General features: G+C 44.0%; 1 protein-coding gene and 1 long non-coding RNA gene across 3 annotated transcripts in view; both read right to left on the bottom strand.

Moving 5' to 3' along the window:
- RASSF3 (Ras association domain family member 3) overlaps positions 1-716 on the bottom strand; it is a 73,315-nt gene extending 72,599 nt beyond the window's left edge. Inside the window, exon 1 of the mRNA XM_011284114.4 lies at positions 7-716. Within this exon, the coding sequence (XP_011282416.1) occupies positions 7-117 (111 nt within the window). The 5' untranslated portion in view covers positions 118-716. The remainder of the gene's footprint in view (positions 1-6) is intronic.
- An 8,603-nt stretch (positions 717-9,319) lies between these two features.
- LOC123386628 overlaps positions 9,320-14,284 on the bottom strand; it is a 44,294-nt gene continuing 39,329 nt past the window's right edge. For both annotated transcript variants that reach the window (XR_006600829.1, XR_006600830.1), the window contains exon 3: positions 9,320-9,569. This is a non-coding gene — a long non-coding RNA (uncharacterized LOC123386628). The remainder of the gene's footprint in view (positions 9,570-14,284) is intronic.

Genomic DNA, 14,284 nt, shown 5'->3' with positions numbered 1-14,284 from the left:
ACTCACTTGCTGGCCGGCGCGGGGCTTGCCCTGGGGCGCTCTCCTGAAAAAGGAGGTCCTGGCGGTGAAGAAGAAGTCCTCGGAGTCCTCCTCCAGGCTGCTGTAGCCGCTGCTCATGCTGCTGGTCCCGTCGCGCGTGGGCCGCCTCCCCCGGGTGCAGGCGGCCAGGCAGGAGGTACCGCGCCCGCCCGCCCCGCGAGGTTCCAGGCGCGCGGCCCGAGCCGCCCGCGGGCCGTCCAGCTGCAGCTGCGGCCGCCGCTCACTCCGGCCGTCCCGGCCCCTCCCGCCGCCTCCCCGCCAGGCTCCGGGCGCGGCTTTAGCCTCCGAGAGCCTTACGACCCCGCCTCCCGGGGCCCCGCCCTCTCCCGGGTGCCCCTCCCCGGGAGGCTGGGGACTGTGCCCACGCGGTCGGGGCAGTCGGCGCGTGGCCGCAGGTGGGGGTGGTGCAGCCCGCCCTCCCAGGCGCCGGCTCTATCCCGGAGGTGTCTGTGCCACCTAGAACGTCCGCTTCGGCGACTGCGTCTGGCCGGGCTGTGCTCGGGGTCGCTTCCCCAACCTCCCGGAAACTGCCAAGTCCTCCGTGATCCGGCTACCCGCCCCCCACTCCGCTAGCTCGGGCTTCGGGGAGGACCCGGGCAGAGCAGGGAACTGTCTCCGCCCTGCTCGCCCCTCCCGGGGTCCAGGGGGCGGCAGTAGAGATTGTCCAGCGGAGGAGCCCCCAGACCGTCGGGCCTCCGGCACCCCTTTCGCCGCGTCCTCAACCCCGCATCTCGCCCCAGCAGGAGGGTTAAAAGTTAGCGGAGATGAGTGGGGCGGTAACAACTGGGTAGTTTGTTCAAATGAAAACATCCTTTCTGGTAATTCAGTTGAGCTTCGGTCTTTCCTTCCCGCCTTCTCTCTAGCGAAGGTTCATTCGCCTAGGATGACCAAAGAACGGCCAAGGTCGTTATGATCTTAGAGGCCACTTGGTGAAGGGGGTGGGGGTGAATTAGTTCGAGTGCTTATTCATTAAACGTGTGTTTTAGACCTCCCCTCCGACAATCCTACAAAGGCGTGGTTTCAGTGATGGGGTTCAGGGAATTCTATTCACCTCCTACAAAAAAAAAAAAAAAAATCCCTATTTTCTGAAACCCTTCCAGTCAATTAATCCTCTTTTAGAATGCAAAATTTTCCTTCAAGCCACCTGTGGGTACCATTTACACCTTGGTGTTATTTAACTGATTTAAGTCATACTAGCTTCCTTGCTGACATCTTGACTGAAAGGAGGTTGTGAGGCTTCACCACTGCCTCAAAGCAATGGTAACCAGGCTTTAAGAGAGGTTTCATTAGGAGAGAAAGAGAAGGGTTAGAAAAGAGAATCTTCACCCATTATCCCTAAACTCTCTTGCATTATCTCCTTTCAATCCTGAAAACAACTGTATAAGATAGTTAGCACTTACTCATGTTCATTTCATACCCAGAGCAGCTGAGGTTTAAAGAGGAAAGTAGCTGTGGATGGTAGGGCGGGGGCCATTCCGATCTGCTTTCTGTTTATCTCAAAGTCTGCAGAGACCCTTCTAGATTGGCTTGGTCCCCAGTCAGCTGTGCTTCTTTGTGCACTAGTGGAGGGGGAGAGCTGGCTCTTGATTCAGCCTACCCGCAGGCAAAAGGAAGGCTTGCAAACCCTCTCCACTTTAGGCTTACACATCCAGCTTGCAAAGTTGTGCGTTACCCCAAGTGATTCACAACTGCAAGAGGCAGGCCTCAGAGTTACAGCCCATCTTAAAGATCCTGCAACATTAAAGCCTTCTTCCTGGCCACACAGCTACTGAATAATTAGAAACCAGGAATTCTAACTCCCTGCTGTTTTACCCAGACTAAACTGATCTGCTGGTGCAATGCACGGAACCTAATGTCAGAGAATGAGACAATTTACTTACTTTATGGTAGATTTGTGTTACCTGGTTTCTGTTATTACATGAACGTAATCTTTATTATTAAATACTTCCAACTGAACAGTAATGTGTAGGTTAAAGAATTGAAATAACTTGTTTTATTGTGGGTGGGAAGAGGGAAATAACCCCAACCTGAACTAAAGTTTCAGAATACTTGCAAGAAAAATATTAAAAGGAAAAATACACTTAAGTGTTTTATGACCCACCATACCATAAAAGGGATTTTTTCATGGCATTAAAGTTCCAAAGGACTAAATTTTTATATCCGTCAGCACACCATCAGAATCAGTTATAACAAAAAGGCATAATTGAATAATGAAGTAGAAGCACTGCTTTTGAACAACATAAAATAGGGGCGTCTGGGTGGCTCAGTTGATTGAACGTCCAACTCTTGATTTGGCTCAGGTCATGATCCAAGCCAGGGTCATGGGATAGAGCCCTGTATCATGCTCCGTGCTTGCTGAGCATGCAGTTGGCTTGAGAGCCTCTCTCTCTCCCTCTCTCCCTCTCTCTCTCAATCCCCCCCCCCGACCCATGTGCTCTCTCTCCCTCAAAATAAAATAAAATTTTAAAATTTTAAATAAAAACAACAGGAGCGCCTGGGTGGCTCAGTCAGTTAAGCCTCTGACTTCAGCTCGGGTCATGATCTCACAGTTCCTGAGTTCAAGACCCGCATCGGGCTCTATGCTGACAGCTCAGAGCCTGGAGCCTGCTTCAGATTCTGTGTCTCCCTAGCTCTCTGCCCCTCCCCCACTCACCCTCTGTCTCTCTTTCTCTCTCAAAAGTAAATACACATTAAAAAACAATTTAAAAATTTTAAGAAAATAAAAACAACAAAAAGTAAAAAACATGAAGGAAGGAAGAATTGGCATTCTACTTCCTAAAAGCACCATAATAATCATATTTCTAAATTTTTCTGATAGTATTCTTGATAAAATAATATTAAAAATTGGCTCATGAAATTAGTATTTGTAAAAATTCAAAATGTCACATTAAGCAACTAGCATTTAAAATTCAAGGAAGGAGGTGGAATAAATGTATGCTACTAAGTTCAGTTTTGAAAGAACTTACTGTCAAACACAATAGGATTTGTAAGTGGACTCCATTACCATAAATGTTCCAGTGATACAGAGCCTAATGATTTAAATTTATAGCCTAGTAACCTTTTATTTCCATATTAAATGAGGAATAGATTTAAAACTGAATAACTAAATGCAAAAACTATAAATACACACAAAATGTTTTATAATTGTAATCATCCTGTGCATCAAATCATTTTCCTTGAATCAATATAAAAGGAGCAGCTATAGTAACAGTTTAACTCTTCTTGTTCGCCCAATAAACCCCTCCAAAAGAAGGATGCCTGGCTGGCTCAGCCAGGAGAGCATGTGACTCTTGATTTCAGTGTTGTGAGTTTAAGCCCCACACTTGGGTTAGAACTTACTTTAAAAAAACAAAAACAAAAACAAAAACAAAAGGAGAAAAATAATCCTATAAGTATGATTATAAATCAAAAGTTTAAATCATTATTCAGATACTTTAAGCACTATATATCCACAAATAGTAGAAACTCAGATATAATCAATGTAGGGGGGAAAAAAAAAACGTTTTAAGCACATCTCACCTTTTAACCAAATACATGTAAAAGTAAAATCTTTCTTTCAAGGGGTGCCTGGGTGGCTCAGTCAGTTAAGCTTCTGACTTTGGCTCAGGTCATGATCTCACAGTTTATGAGTTCAGGCCCTACGTCAGGCTCTGTGCTGACAGCTCAGAGCCTGGAGCCTGCTTTGGATTATCTGTCTCCATCTCTCTCTTCCCCTACCCCACTCGCACTCTGTCTCTGTCTCAAAAATAAATAAACGTTAAAAAAAAAGTTTAAAAAAAAAAAAAGGCAAAATCTTTCTTCTGCTGGGTACCAGGGTGGCTCAGTTGATTGAGCATCTGACTCTCAATTTTGGCTCAAGTCATGATCTCACAGTTCCTGGAATCAAGCCCTACGTAGGGCCTATGCTGACCGTGCAGAGCCTACTTGGGATTCTCCCTCTTTCTCTGCCCCTCTCTCTCACTCATTCTTTCTCTCTCTCAAAATAAATAAATAAACTTAAAAAAATTTTCTCTCTCTGCACCCCCAGCTCTCCCCTGCTCGCACTTCCTCTCTCTCTCAAAAAAAAAAAAGGCACAAAAGTACATTTTTTCTTTTGTCAACTTGTCCTAATAAAACGAGGAAAAAAATTATAGATTTGACTGTGCAAATTTGGAAATATTTTCAACACACACAATATGGTAAAGACAAAGAAAAAACGGAGGGAAATATTTGCCATATAACTGATACCCTTACAATACAAAGAGCTCATACAAATCAATGAAATTGACATGACAATGACATGACATAAGCAAAAACATGACAATAAGTTTATAAAAAGAAAAATAGAAGTAACTTATCAGTCACGTATACATTAAAACATTCATTCAGTCAACAAATATGTATTGAGCGCGTACTGTCAACCTCTGACCTCAACAGAAAGGGTGCACCATTGGACAAAACAGACAAAAATCTTTGTCCTCAGGGGGGCGCCTGGGTGGTGCAGTCGGTTAAGCGTCCGACTTCAGCCAGGTCACGATCTCGCGGTCCGTGAGTTCGAGCCCCGCGTCGGGCTCTGGGCTGATGGCTCAGAGCTTGGAGCCTGTTTCCGATTCTGTGTCTCCCTCTCTCTCTGCCCCTCCCCCGTTCATGCTCTGTCTCTCTCTGTCCCAAAAATAAATAAAAACATTGAAAAAATTTTTAAAAAAAATCTTTGTCCTCATAGAGCATATGTTTCATTGTGGGCTAGAGGGAGACGGAAAACAAAGAAGACAATTATATAGTATGTTCGAAGGTAATAATTACTCTCACATAAATCATGGAAGAAAGATAAAGAATGCTTAATACAGACTTGCTGTTTAAGCTTTCCCTGAGAAAGTCACTTTTCAGCAAAGATGTGTAGGAGGTAAGGGAGCTATCCAGGCAGATATCCCCAGGAAAGCATTCCAGGCAGAGAGAACAGCAAGTACAAAGGCCCTGAGGAGGAAGTGTGCTGCCATATTTGAATATGAGCAAAGAAACCAGTGTGTCTGAGGTGGGTGAGTGGAAGAGAAAGTAGGAGAAATTTTGGTACAAAAAGTAACAGGGTCGGAAAGCTTACTGTTCCTATAATGCCATGAAAGCACTTATGGGAGCTTTGAGTTTGATCTTTCCTCTGACATAACTACTGGAGATTTTGAGCAAAGGAATGGCATGATTTGGCTTACTTTTTTAAAGGACTCCTTTGGCTTCTGGGTAGAGAATAAAATGCTAAGCCTTATGAAAACTCAAGCAAATGAAAACAAGGGACATTTTCCACCAATGCAATTGGCAAGGGTTTTGTTTTTATTTTTTGTGGGCTTTTTTGGTATATTTCTTTTTATTTTAAGTAAGCTCTATGCCCCAGGGGGCATTGGGGTGGCTCAGTCTGTTGAGAGCTGTACTTCAGCTCAGGTCATGAAGTGAGTTTAAGCCCCACATCAGGCTCACTGCTGTCAGCCAAGAGCCCACTTCACATCCTCTGGCCCCCTCTCTCTCTGTTCCCACCCCCACCCCCGCCATGCTTTCTTTCTCAAAAGAAATTTTTTTAAGTAAGTTCTACACCCCACATGGTGCTTGAACTCATGACTCAGGACCCCCAAGATCGAGTTGCTTACTCTACTGACTGAGCCAACTACACAACCCTGAAATTGACAAGTTTTGTTTTTGTTTTTTTGAGAGAGAGAGCCAGAGTGCACGTGCATGTGTACTTCAGTGGAGATGGGGCAGAGGGAGAGGGAGAGAAGAGGGAGAGAGAGAATCCCAAGCAGTTCTCCATGCTCAGCACAGAGCCTGATTCTGAGCTCCATCTCACAACTGTGAGATCATGATCTGAGCAGAAATCAAGAGTCAGATGCCTTTTTTTTTTTTTAATGTTTATTTATTTTTGACAGAGAGAGAGAGAGAGAGACAGAGCATGAGCAGGGGAGGGGCAGAGAGAGAGGGAGACACGGAATCCAAAGCAGGCTCCAGACTCCGAGCTCTCAGCACAGAGCCCGATGCGGGGCTTGAACTCACAGGCTGTGAGATCATGACCTGAGCCAAAGTCGGATGCTCAACCGACTAAGCCACCCAGGCGCCCCAAAAGTCAGATACTTAACCAACTGAGCCACCATGCACCCCTGGCAATATTATTTTTAATTTAATTTAATTTAATTTAATTTTTTATTTTTTTTGAGAGAGAGAGCAGAAAGAGGGTGACAGAGGATCTGAAGCAGGCTCTGTGCTGACAGCTACAAGCCAAATGTGGGGCTCAAATTCACAAACCATGAGATCATGACCTGAGCTGAAGTTGGGCACTCAATGGACTAAGCCACCCGGGTGCCCCATGGCAAGTATTTTTTAAAGCAGATAATGAGGGGTGCCTGAATGGCTCAGCCATTTAAGTGTCCAACTCCTGGTTTTGGCTCAGGTCATGATCTTGTAGTTTTGGGGGTTCAAGCCCCACATCAGGCTCTGCACTGGCATCACAGAGCCTGCTTGGGATTCTCCCTTTCCCTTTCTCTCTCTGCCCCTCCTCCACTCACGCTCTCTCTGTCTCTCTCAAAATAAATAAACTTAAAAAAATATTTTTTCAAATAAGCAGTACCTGGGTGGCTCAGTCAGTTAAGGGGCCAACTTCAGCTCAGGTCATGATCTCACCAGTTCATGAGTTCAAGCCCTGCATCAGGCTCTTTGCTGCTAGCTCAGAGCCTGGAGCTTGTTTCAGATTCTGGGTCTCCTTCTCTCCTTCTCCCTCCCCCACTTGCACTCTGTCTCTCTCAAAAATAAATGAACATTAAAAATAAATAAATAAAGCAAGCAGGTCATGAAACAACATGTATAATATGATTACATTTGTGGGGCACCTGGGTGCCTCAGTCAGTTAAGTGTCCAGCTCTTGATTTGGGCCGAAATCATGATCTCACGGTTCCTGGGTTCAAGCCCCACGTCGGGCTCCACACTAATCACACTAATGGTGCAGAGCCTGCTTGGGATTCTCTCTCTCTCCCTATCTCTCTGCCCTGCTCTCTCGCTCGCTCTCTCTCTCTCTCTCTCTCTCTCTCTCAAAATAAATAAATAAACTTTAAAAAATATATATGATTATATTTATATAATTGTAATTGTAGGTAATATTGTTTTTTGTTTTTTTTTTTACGTTTATTTATTTGAGAGAGATGGAGACAGCACAAGCAGGGGAGGTGCAGACAGGGGGGGAGAGAGAGAATCCCAAGCAGGCTCTTCACTGCCAGCCCAGTGCCAGACTTGAGGCTCAAAATCACAAACTTGTGAGATCATGACCTGAGCTGAAACCAAGAGTCATACACTCAACCCACTGAGCCACCCAGGCGCCCCCCCGCCCGCCCCCCCACCCAAGTAATATTCTTAAGATGTGCTAGGAACTAAGACGATTTATCAGGGAGACTTTATATATATATATATATATATATATATATATATATATATATATACACACATATATAAATATATACACATATATAAATATACACATATATAATATGTGTATATGTGTATAATATGTGTATATACATATATATACACATATATATACATATACATACATATACATATATATATACATATATATACACATATATATACACATATATAAATATACACATATATATATATACACATATATAAAGTAGGCTTCACGCCCAGCACAGCGCCCAACATGGGGCTTGAACTCACAACCCTGAGATCAAGACCTGAGGTGAGATCAAGTGTCTCGTGCTTAACCGACTGAGCCACCCTGGTGCCCCTGTCAGGGAAATTAATAATAAAGTTCTCACTGACAGAGAACTGTTCCTTTGATACCTATGTCATATGGAAAAGCATGGCCTTGGAAGTCAGGGCAACCTGAATGTGAATGATAGCATTGTTCCTTAACTCGTGTGTGACCTTTGACAATTTAATTCGTTTACCGTACCTCAGGTTCATCATGAGTAAAAGGGCAAGAACTAAGCTGCATTTTATTCTCTTTAGTTTACAATGAGGATTAAGCAAGAGAATCCATGTAAAACCCCTGGGCGTAGAAGAGGGCCAAGCAAGTATTACTCTTTCTGGTCCCAAATATTATATGTTGTTGCATACTCAACATATATCACCCTCTTTCTTGTTAACCAACTAAGGACTCAAGTTCAGGAATCCTCCCTTCTCAGGAAAAGAGGTTCAATCCCAGCTCAGGAGCAAGGGCTGATAATAATAATAATAATAATAATAATAATAATAATAATAATAATTCATTGAACATTTACTGAGCTCATATTATGTGCTAGGCAGTACTCTGAGTGCTTGGCCTATATTAATTCACTGAGTGCTTACAACAACTGTCATTCTCCCCAATGAAAGAGAAGCATGGAGGGGCGCCTGGGTGGCGCAGTCGGTTAAGCGTCCGACTTCAGCCAGGTCTCGATCTCGCGGTCCCGGAGTTCGAGCCCCGCGTCAGGCTCTGGGCTGATGGCTCAGAGCCTGGAGCCTGTTTCCGATTCTGTGTCTCCCTCTCTCTCTGCCCCTCCCCCGTTCATGCTCTGTCTCTCTCTGTCCCAAAAATAAATAAACGTTGAAAGAAAAAAAAAAATTTAAAAAAAAAAAAAAAAAAGAAAGAGAAGCATGGAGCAGGGGGTACAGCTTCCACACGATAAAGCTGCTTTAGCTCCTAAATTTGCCCTCCTGACCTTTGGACTACACTGCCTTTAGGACTCAACCAGCCTAGAATGGGAGGAGAGTCAGACTGTCTCAAAGGAAAACCAGGTTTCTGCCAGTCAGAAATGATTTCCAGTGAGTTCATTTTAATAGAATATTTGTGTGAGAGGAGATATTTCCTATTTAAAGTTTTGAAATGAGATTTTTTTTTAATTTTGTAAAGTTTATTTTATTTTTGAGACAGAGAGTGTGAGTGGGGGAGGGTCAGAGAGAGGGGGAAACGGAATCATTGGAAGCAGGCTCCAGGCTCTGAGCGCTCAGCACAGAGCCCCACGTGGGGCTCGAACTCACAATTCATGATGTAATGACCTGAGCGGAACTCAGTCACTTAACTGACTGAGCCCCCCAGGCACCCGGAGAGATTGTTTTTATTCAGCTGACCAGGACCCTGAATTTTCCAAAAGTTATTTTGATCAATCCTTCCTACTAATTTAAGTCCCCACCCTACCCTCAGCTTCTGCTAAAGGCTTAGTAGCTCTCTACCCCTTATTTTGAATACAAGGAGGAAGGACTTCATTCACTTTGTCATGGAGTAGTCACCTTTTTTTTTTTTTTTTTTTTTTTTTAAGTAATTCCTACCCCCATCATGGAGCTTGAACACATGACCCCGAGATCAAGAGTCGTATGATCCACGGACTGAGCCAGCCAGGTGCCCCAAGTAGTCGCCATTATTATGGTGCGTTCACATTGGCATTATCTCTTGCAGGGTCATCTAAAACCAGAGCCTGTGCCTAGGAGATTAATACTGTCCCCAAGGTGAAGAGTCACTATCCACTGCTGGGTCTCCTTGTCAAGTGGTGTCCTCTCTGTAGACATGTTCATTTTGTAACCTATGAAGAATGAAGAGACATTTTTCTGCACTTTTGCTTTAGATGTCATTAATCTCAGGAGGCTGGGAGGTAGAAGAAGGAATGAAGAAATAGAGAATGTTCTGTGGCTGAATACAGACCATTTATTACAAATACATGGCAGAAATCTGATGACTCTCTTTCAGTTGTAGTACCTGGACCCAGAGCCCAAGGCATCTGACTTTGAAATCTGTGTCTAAAGACTACAGCTTTAGGTAAACAAAAAATGTTTCTGGGGGCGCTTGGGTGGCTCAGTCGGTTGAGTGTCCGACTTCAGCTCGGGTCATGATTTCACGGTTCATGGGTTCGAGCCCCGCGTTGGGCTCTGTGCTGACAGCTCGGAGCCTGGAGCCTGTTTCGGATTCTGTGTCTCCCTGTCTCTCTGCCCCTCCCCTGCTCATGCTCCGTGTCTGTCTCTCAACAATAAATAAATGTTAAAAAAAAAAAAATGCTTCTGATGTTGTTGTTCAGGAAAGACATTTCAGGGAAATAGGGATCTTCCTTAATAAATACAAACAGAAACCTAGCGGTGGCCTCAGGGTTTCTATGGAGGAGGGCTTAAAGGCCGCTTAAACTGGGTTGCATGAATTGTCAAAGAGGAGGACAGTCGCTGATGGAAAGAGATTCCTAGAGGAGCATTAAGGTTCCCCCACTCTACTTTGGGGCTCAGCAACCTCCATTTTCTTCTTTACATTAAGTATTTATTCAGACCTCACTATGTCTTTAGCACCACCGAAGCTGGTAAGGTACAAAATAAGTGTTAGGTAGGTTTGCTGTCCTCCAAACGCTTATAATTTCGTTGGTGAGAAAAACATATCCCGTGGAATAATTACATAACAATGACATACTGTAATCAGGCAATCGATGAATTTATGAAGAACACATCAAAATCCAAAAACAATGATCAGAAAGTGTGAGATTTGGTGAGTCCTAAAGGAGACAGACAGAGAGGAAGAGAACACGAAGGGCAGAGACCAGAGGAAAGGTCGTCAGCAACAACTTAGGCACAGCCTATTCTCGGGCTGAATCAAACACTTGAAGTTGAGGGGAAAAGTTGACCAGAGAGGTGAGGGCCAAGGAGCTGAAAGATAAGGCAAGTTGGGCTTATCTGCGAAGAAGTGGGGAACTTCCAGGGAGGTGACCTGGAGAAGAGAGAGTTGGAGGTGTTGGGGGGGGGGTGCTGTGTTGTAAACCCAACCAGAGAGGAGCAGACAAACAAGCTTGCGCATCTCTTGTGAAACTTCCTGTGGTTTTGTGAGGGACTCCCACAGCACAGAGGTGGAGCGCTGGTTAGGCATTGGAAAACAACACCAAATCCTTGAACTTTGCTGTCACTGATGGATGACTGTTGTTGAACACAGTCCACCAAAATTCAATCTTCCTGCTAAACTCAAAATATTCAAGGGATATGGGCGGTGGAAGAAAGTGAGAAACTTTTTCCTCCACTCTCTTAGGTCCGGTATCTGGGGCCCTGCAGATTAAATTAACAAAAGACAGGTTCACAGGAGAAAAGGGTCTATTGCATATGCATATGGAAGCTTCACAGAAAAGGAGAGCCCAAAGAAGCAGTTAGACAGGAGCTTAAGTATCTTTATGTCAAAGAGGAGCTGGGGGGGAGGTCCTCCCTGGTGATAAAAGGGGCCTCATCGGGGAGCCTGGATGGCTCAGTTGGAAGAGCCAGCAACTCTTGATCTCTGAGCCTGATTTCCAGTGGTAAGTCCCTGGTGTAGAGATTACTTAAATAAAAATTTAAAAAACCTTGGGGCACCTGGGTGGCTCAGTTGGTTGAGCATCTGACTTGGGCTCAGGTCACACCATCATGGGCCTGAGGCCCATGTTGGGCTCTGTGCTGACAGCTCAGAGCCTGGAGTCTGCTTGAGATTGTGTGTCTCCTTTTCTCTCTGCCCCTCCCCCGCTCACACACAGTCTCTCTCTGTCTCTCAAAAATAAATACACATTAAAAACAAAATTTTTTTTTAATTTTTTTTTTCCAACGTTTATTTATTTTTGGGACAGAGAGAGACAGAGCATGAACGGGAGAGGGGCAGAGAGAGAGGGAGACACAGAATCGGAAACAGGCTCCAGGCTCCGAGCCATCAGCCCAGAACCTGACGCGGGGCTCGAACTCACGGACCGCGAGATCGTGACCTGGCTGAAGTCGGACGCTTAACCGACTGCGCCACCCAGGTGCCCCAAAACAAAATTTTTTTTTTAACAAATAAGAAAACCTTGGGGACCTGGGTGGCTCAGTGGATTAAGCATCTGACTTCAGCTCAGGTCATGATCTCATGAGGGTTCAAACCTTGTGTCAGGCTCTATGCCGACAGCTCAGAGCCTCGAGCCTGCTTCAGATTCTGTTTTTCCTTCTCTCTTTGCCCCTCTCCCGCTCGCACTCTGTCTCTCTCTCTCTCTCAAAAAAACAAGAAAATAATTAAAAAAAAATTTTTTTAAATAGTATATTACTATATGTTCCTTATAGTAACATATAGTGTGATCAATTCTAAGTATAAAATAATTATTGCGTAATCTTAAATTGCAATAGTGTTACATTTGTATTGTTATTTAAAAAAAATGTTTTCATTAAAAAATTTTTTTAATGTTTATTTTTGAGAGAGAGAGAGAGACACACAGAGTATGAGTAGGGAGAAGCAGACAGAGGGAGACACGGAATCCGAAACAGGCTCCAGGCTCTGAGCTGTCAGCACAGACCCAATGTGGGGCTTGAACTCATGAACTACCAGATCATGACCTGAGCCCAAGCTGGGCGCTTAACCAACTGAGCCACCCAGGCGCCCCTGGTATTGTTATTTTTAAATGATTATAGGCGTATTTTTAGGGTAAAGTAATTAAGTATTGTTTTTTATGTTCATATTTTTCTAGAAATATATTTCCAAGTATGTGTGGATAAAATGACCTGATGGCCAGGAATTGCTTGAGCAAAAGAGAGAAAAAGGGAATAGATAAAACAAGGGTAGCAAAATCTTGACGACTGTTGAATGTTAATGCTGGGTACATGGGGATTCATTACACAATTTGTTCTCATGTTAGGTTTCAGAATAATTTTATTTTTTTAATTTGAGAGAGGAAGAGTGTGCACACAGGCACAGGAGGGGCAGAGGGCAAGGGAGAGACTCTTTAAGCAGACCACGCTCAGCTCAGAGCCCAACGTGGGGCTCAATCCCACAATCCAGGATCATGACCTGAGCTAAAATCAGGAGTCGGACGCTCAACTGACTGAGCCACCCAGGAGCCCCAGAAAATTTTTAAAGAAGCATAAGATCTCAATTTTTAGCAATTCTGCTGAAGTACAATCATCAACCTCTTATCCTATTTAAAAAACAAATTCAGCTGGGATCTGAACCCCTATGAAGAAACTTCTGAGCATCCTTTCATCTTCAAAGCTATTTAAAAATCTCAAAGATAAAGCTTCACTGTGTTGTTGAGTGGTATTTCAGTTAATTGCTGCATTTCTAAATAACAGGAGTATAATAATAATAGCTTGATGTATCTTGGGCCGTGCTTTTTAAAATGCTTAGGGCACTTTCTCACACACATAGTTGTCTCGGCTTCACCTAAAGGCTCTGTAATTAGTGACACTTCACAGATGGGAAACTGAGTCTGGAACAAGTTAAGCAATGTGTCTATGATCACAGTTGAGCTGATACTGAGTCTCAGGTTTCCTATCAGCCAATTCAACTATTTTATACAGATTACAGAGGAAACATCGAGAGATGAGATTAGAATTCATAATATTTTTGCTTTTACTATAGAACATTGTGGTTATATGGTATACGTATTAGATCAACTTTTTAAAATTATTTTTTTATTTTTTAATGTTTATTTGTGTGTGTGTGTGTGTGTGTGTGTGTAAGAGAGAGAGAGAGACAGAGACAGAGACAGAGACAGAGAGAGAGGTGGGGGGAGGGGCAGAGAGAGAGGGAGACACAGGACCTGAAGTAGGCTCTGAGCTGATAGCAGACAGCCCCATGCAGGACTCTAAACTCACCAACCCTGAGATCATGACCGGAGCCAAAGTTGAATACTTAACCGATTGAGCCACCCAGGTGCCCAGTGTTTGTTTTTTTTTTTTTTACGTTTATTTATTTATTTTGAGAGAGAAAGAGAGAGCGCTGAAGGGGCAGAGAGAGAGGGAGAGAGAGAGAATCCCAAGCAGGCTCTGCACCATCAGCAAAGAGCCCAACACGGGGCTCGAACTCACAAACCGTGAGATCATGACCTGAGCTGAAATCAAGAGTCCAACACTTAACCAACTGAGCCACCCAGGTGCTCTAGAGATTTTATTTTTAAGTAATCCCTACACCTAATGTGGGGGTTTAGACTTACAACCCTGAGATCAAGAGTCACACACTCTTCTGACTGAGACAGCCAGGTGCCCTCATATTAGATCAAATTAAAACTCTCAACTTCCAGGGTGCCTGGGTGGTTCAGTTGGTTAGGTAAACAACTCTTGATTTCCGATCAGGTCATGATCCCACAGTTTGTGGGATCGAGCCCCGAGTTGGGCTCTGCGCTGACAGCATGGAGCCTGCTTAGGATTCTCTCTCTCTGCCCCTTTCCCACTTGTACTCTCTCTCTCTCTCAAATAAACTCTTAAAAAATCTCTCAATTTCCTATGTAATGGATCATCTAGAATGAGTTAAAAACTTTACTATGCATTTAGGCACTCTCTCTCTCTC

This window comes from Felis catus, chromosome B4 (genome assembly GCF_018350175.1).
Source record: "Felis catus isolate Fca126 chromosome B4, F.catus_Fca126_mat1.0, whole genome shotgun sequence".
In the NCBI taxonomy this organism is placed as follows: domain Eukaryota; kingdom Metazoa; phylum Chordata; class Mammalia; order Carnivora; family Felidae; genus Felis; species Felis catus.
This window is presented reverse-complemented; position numbering and strand designations above follow the sequence as displayed.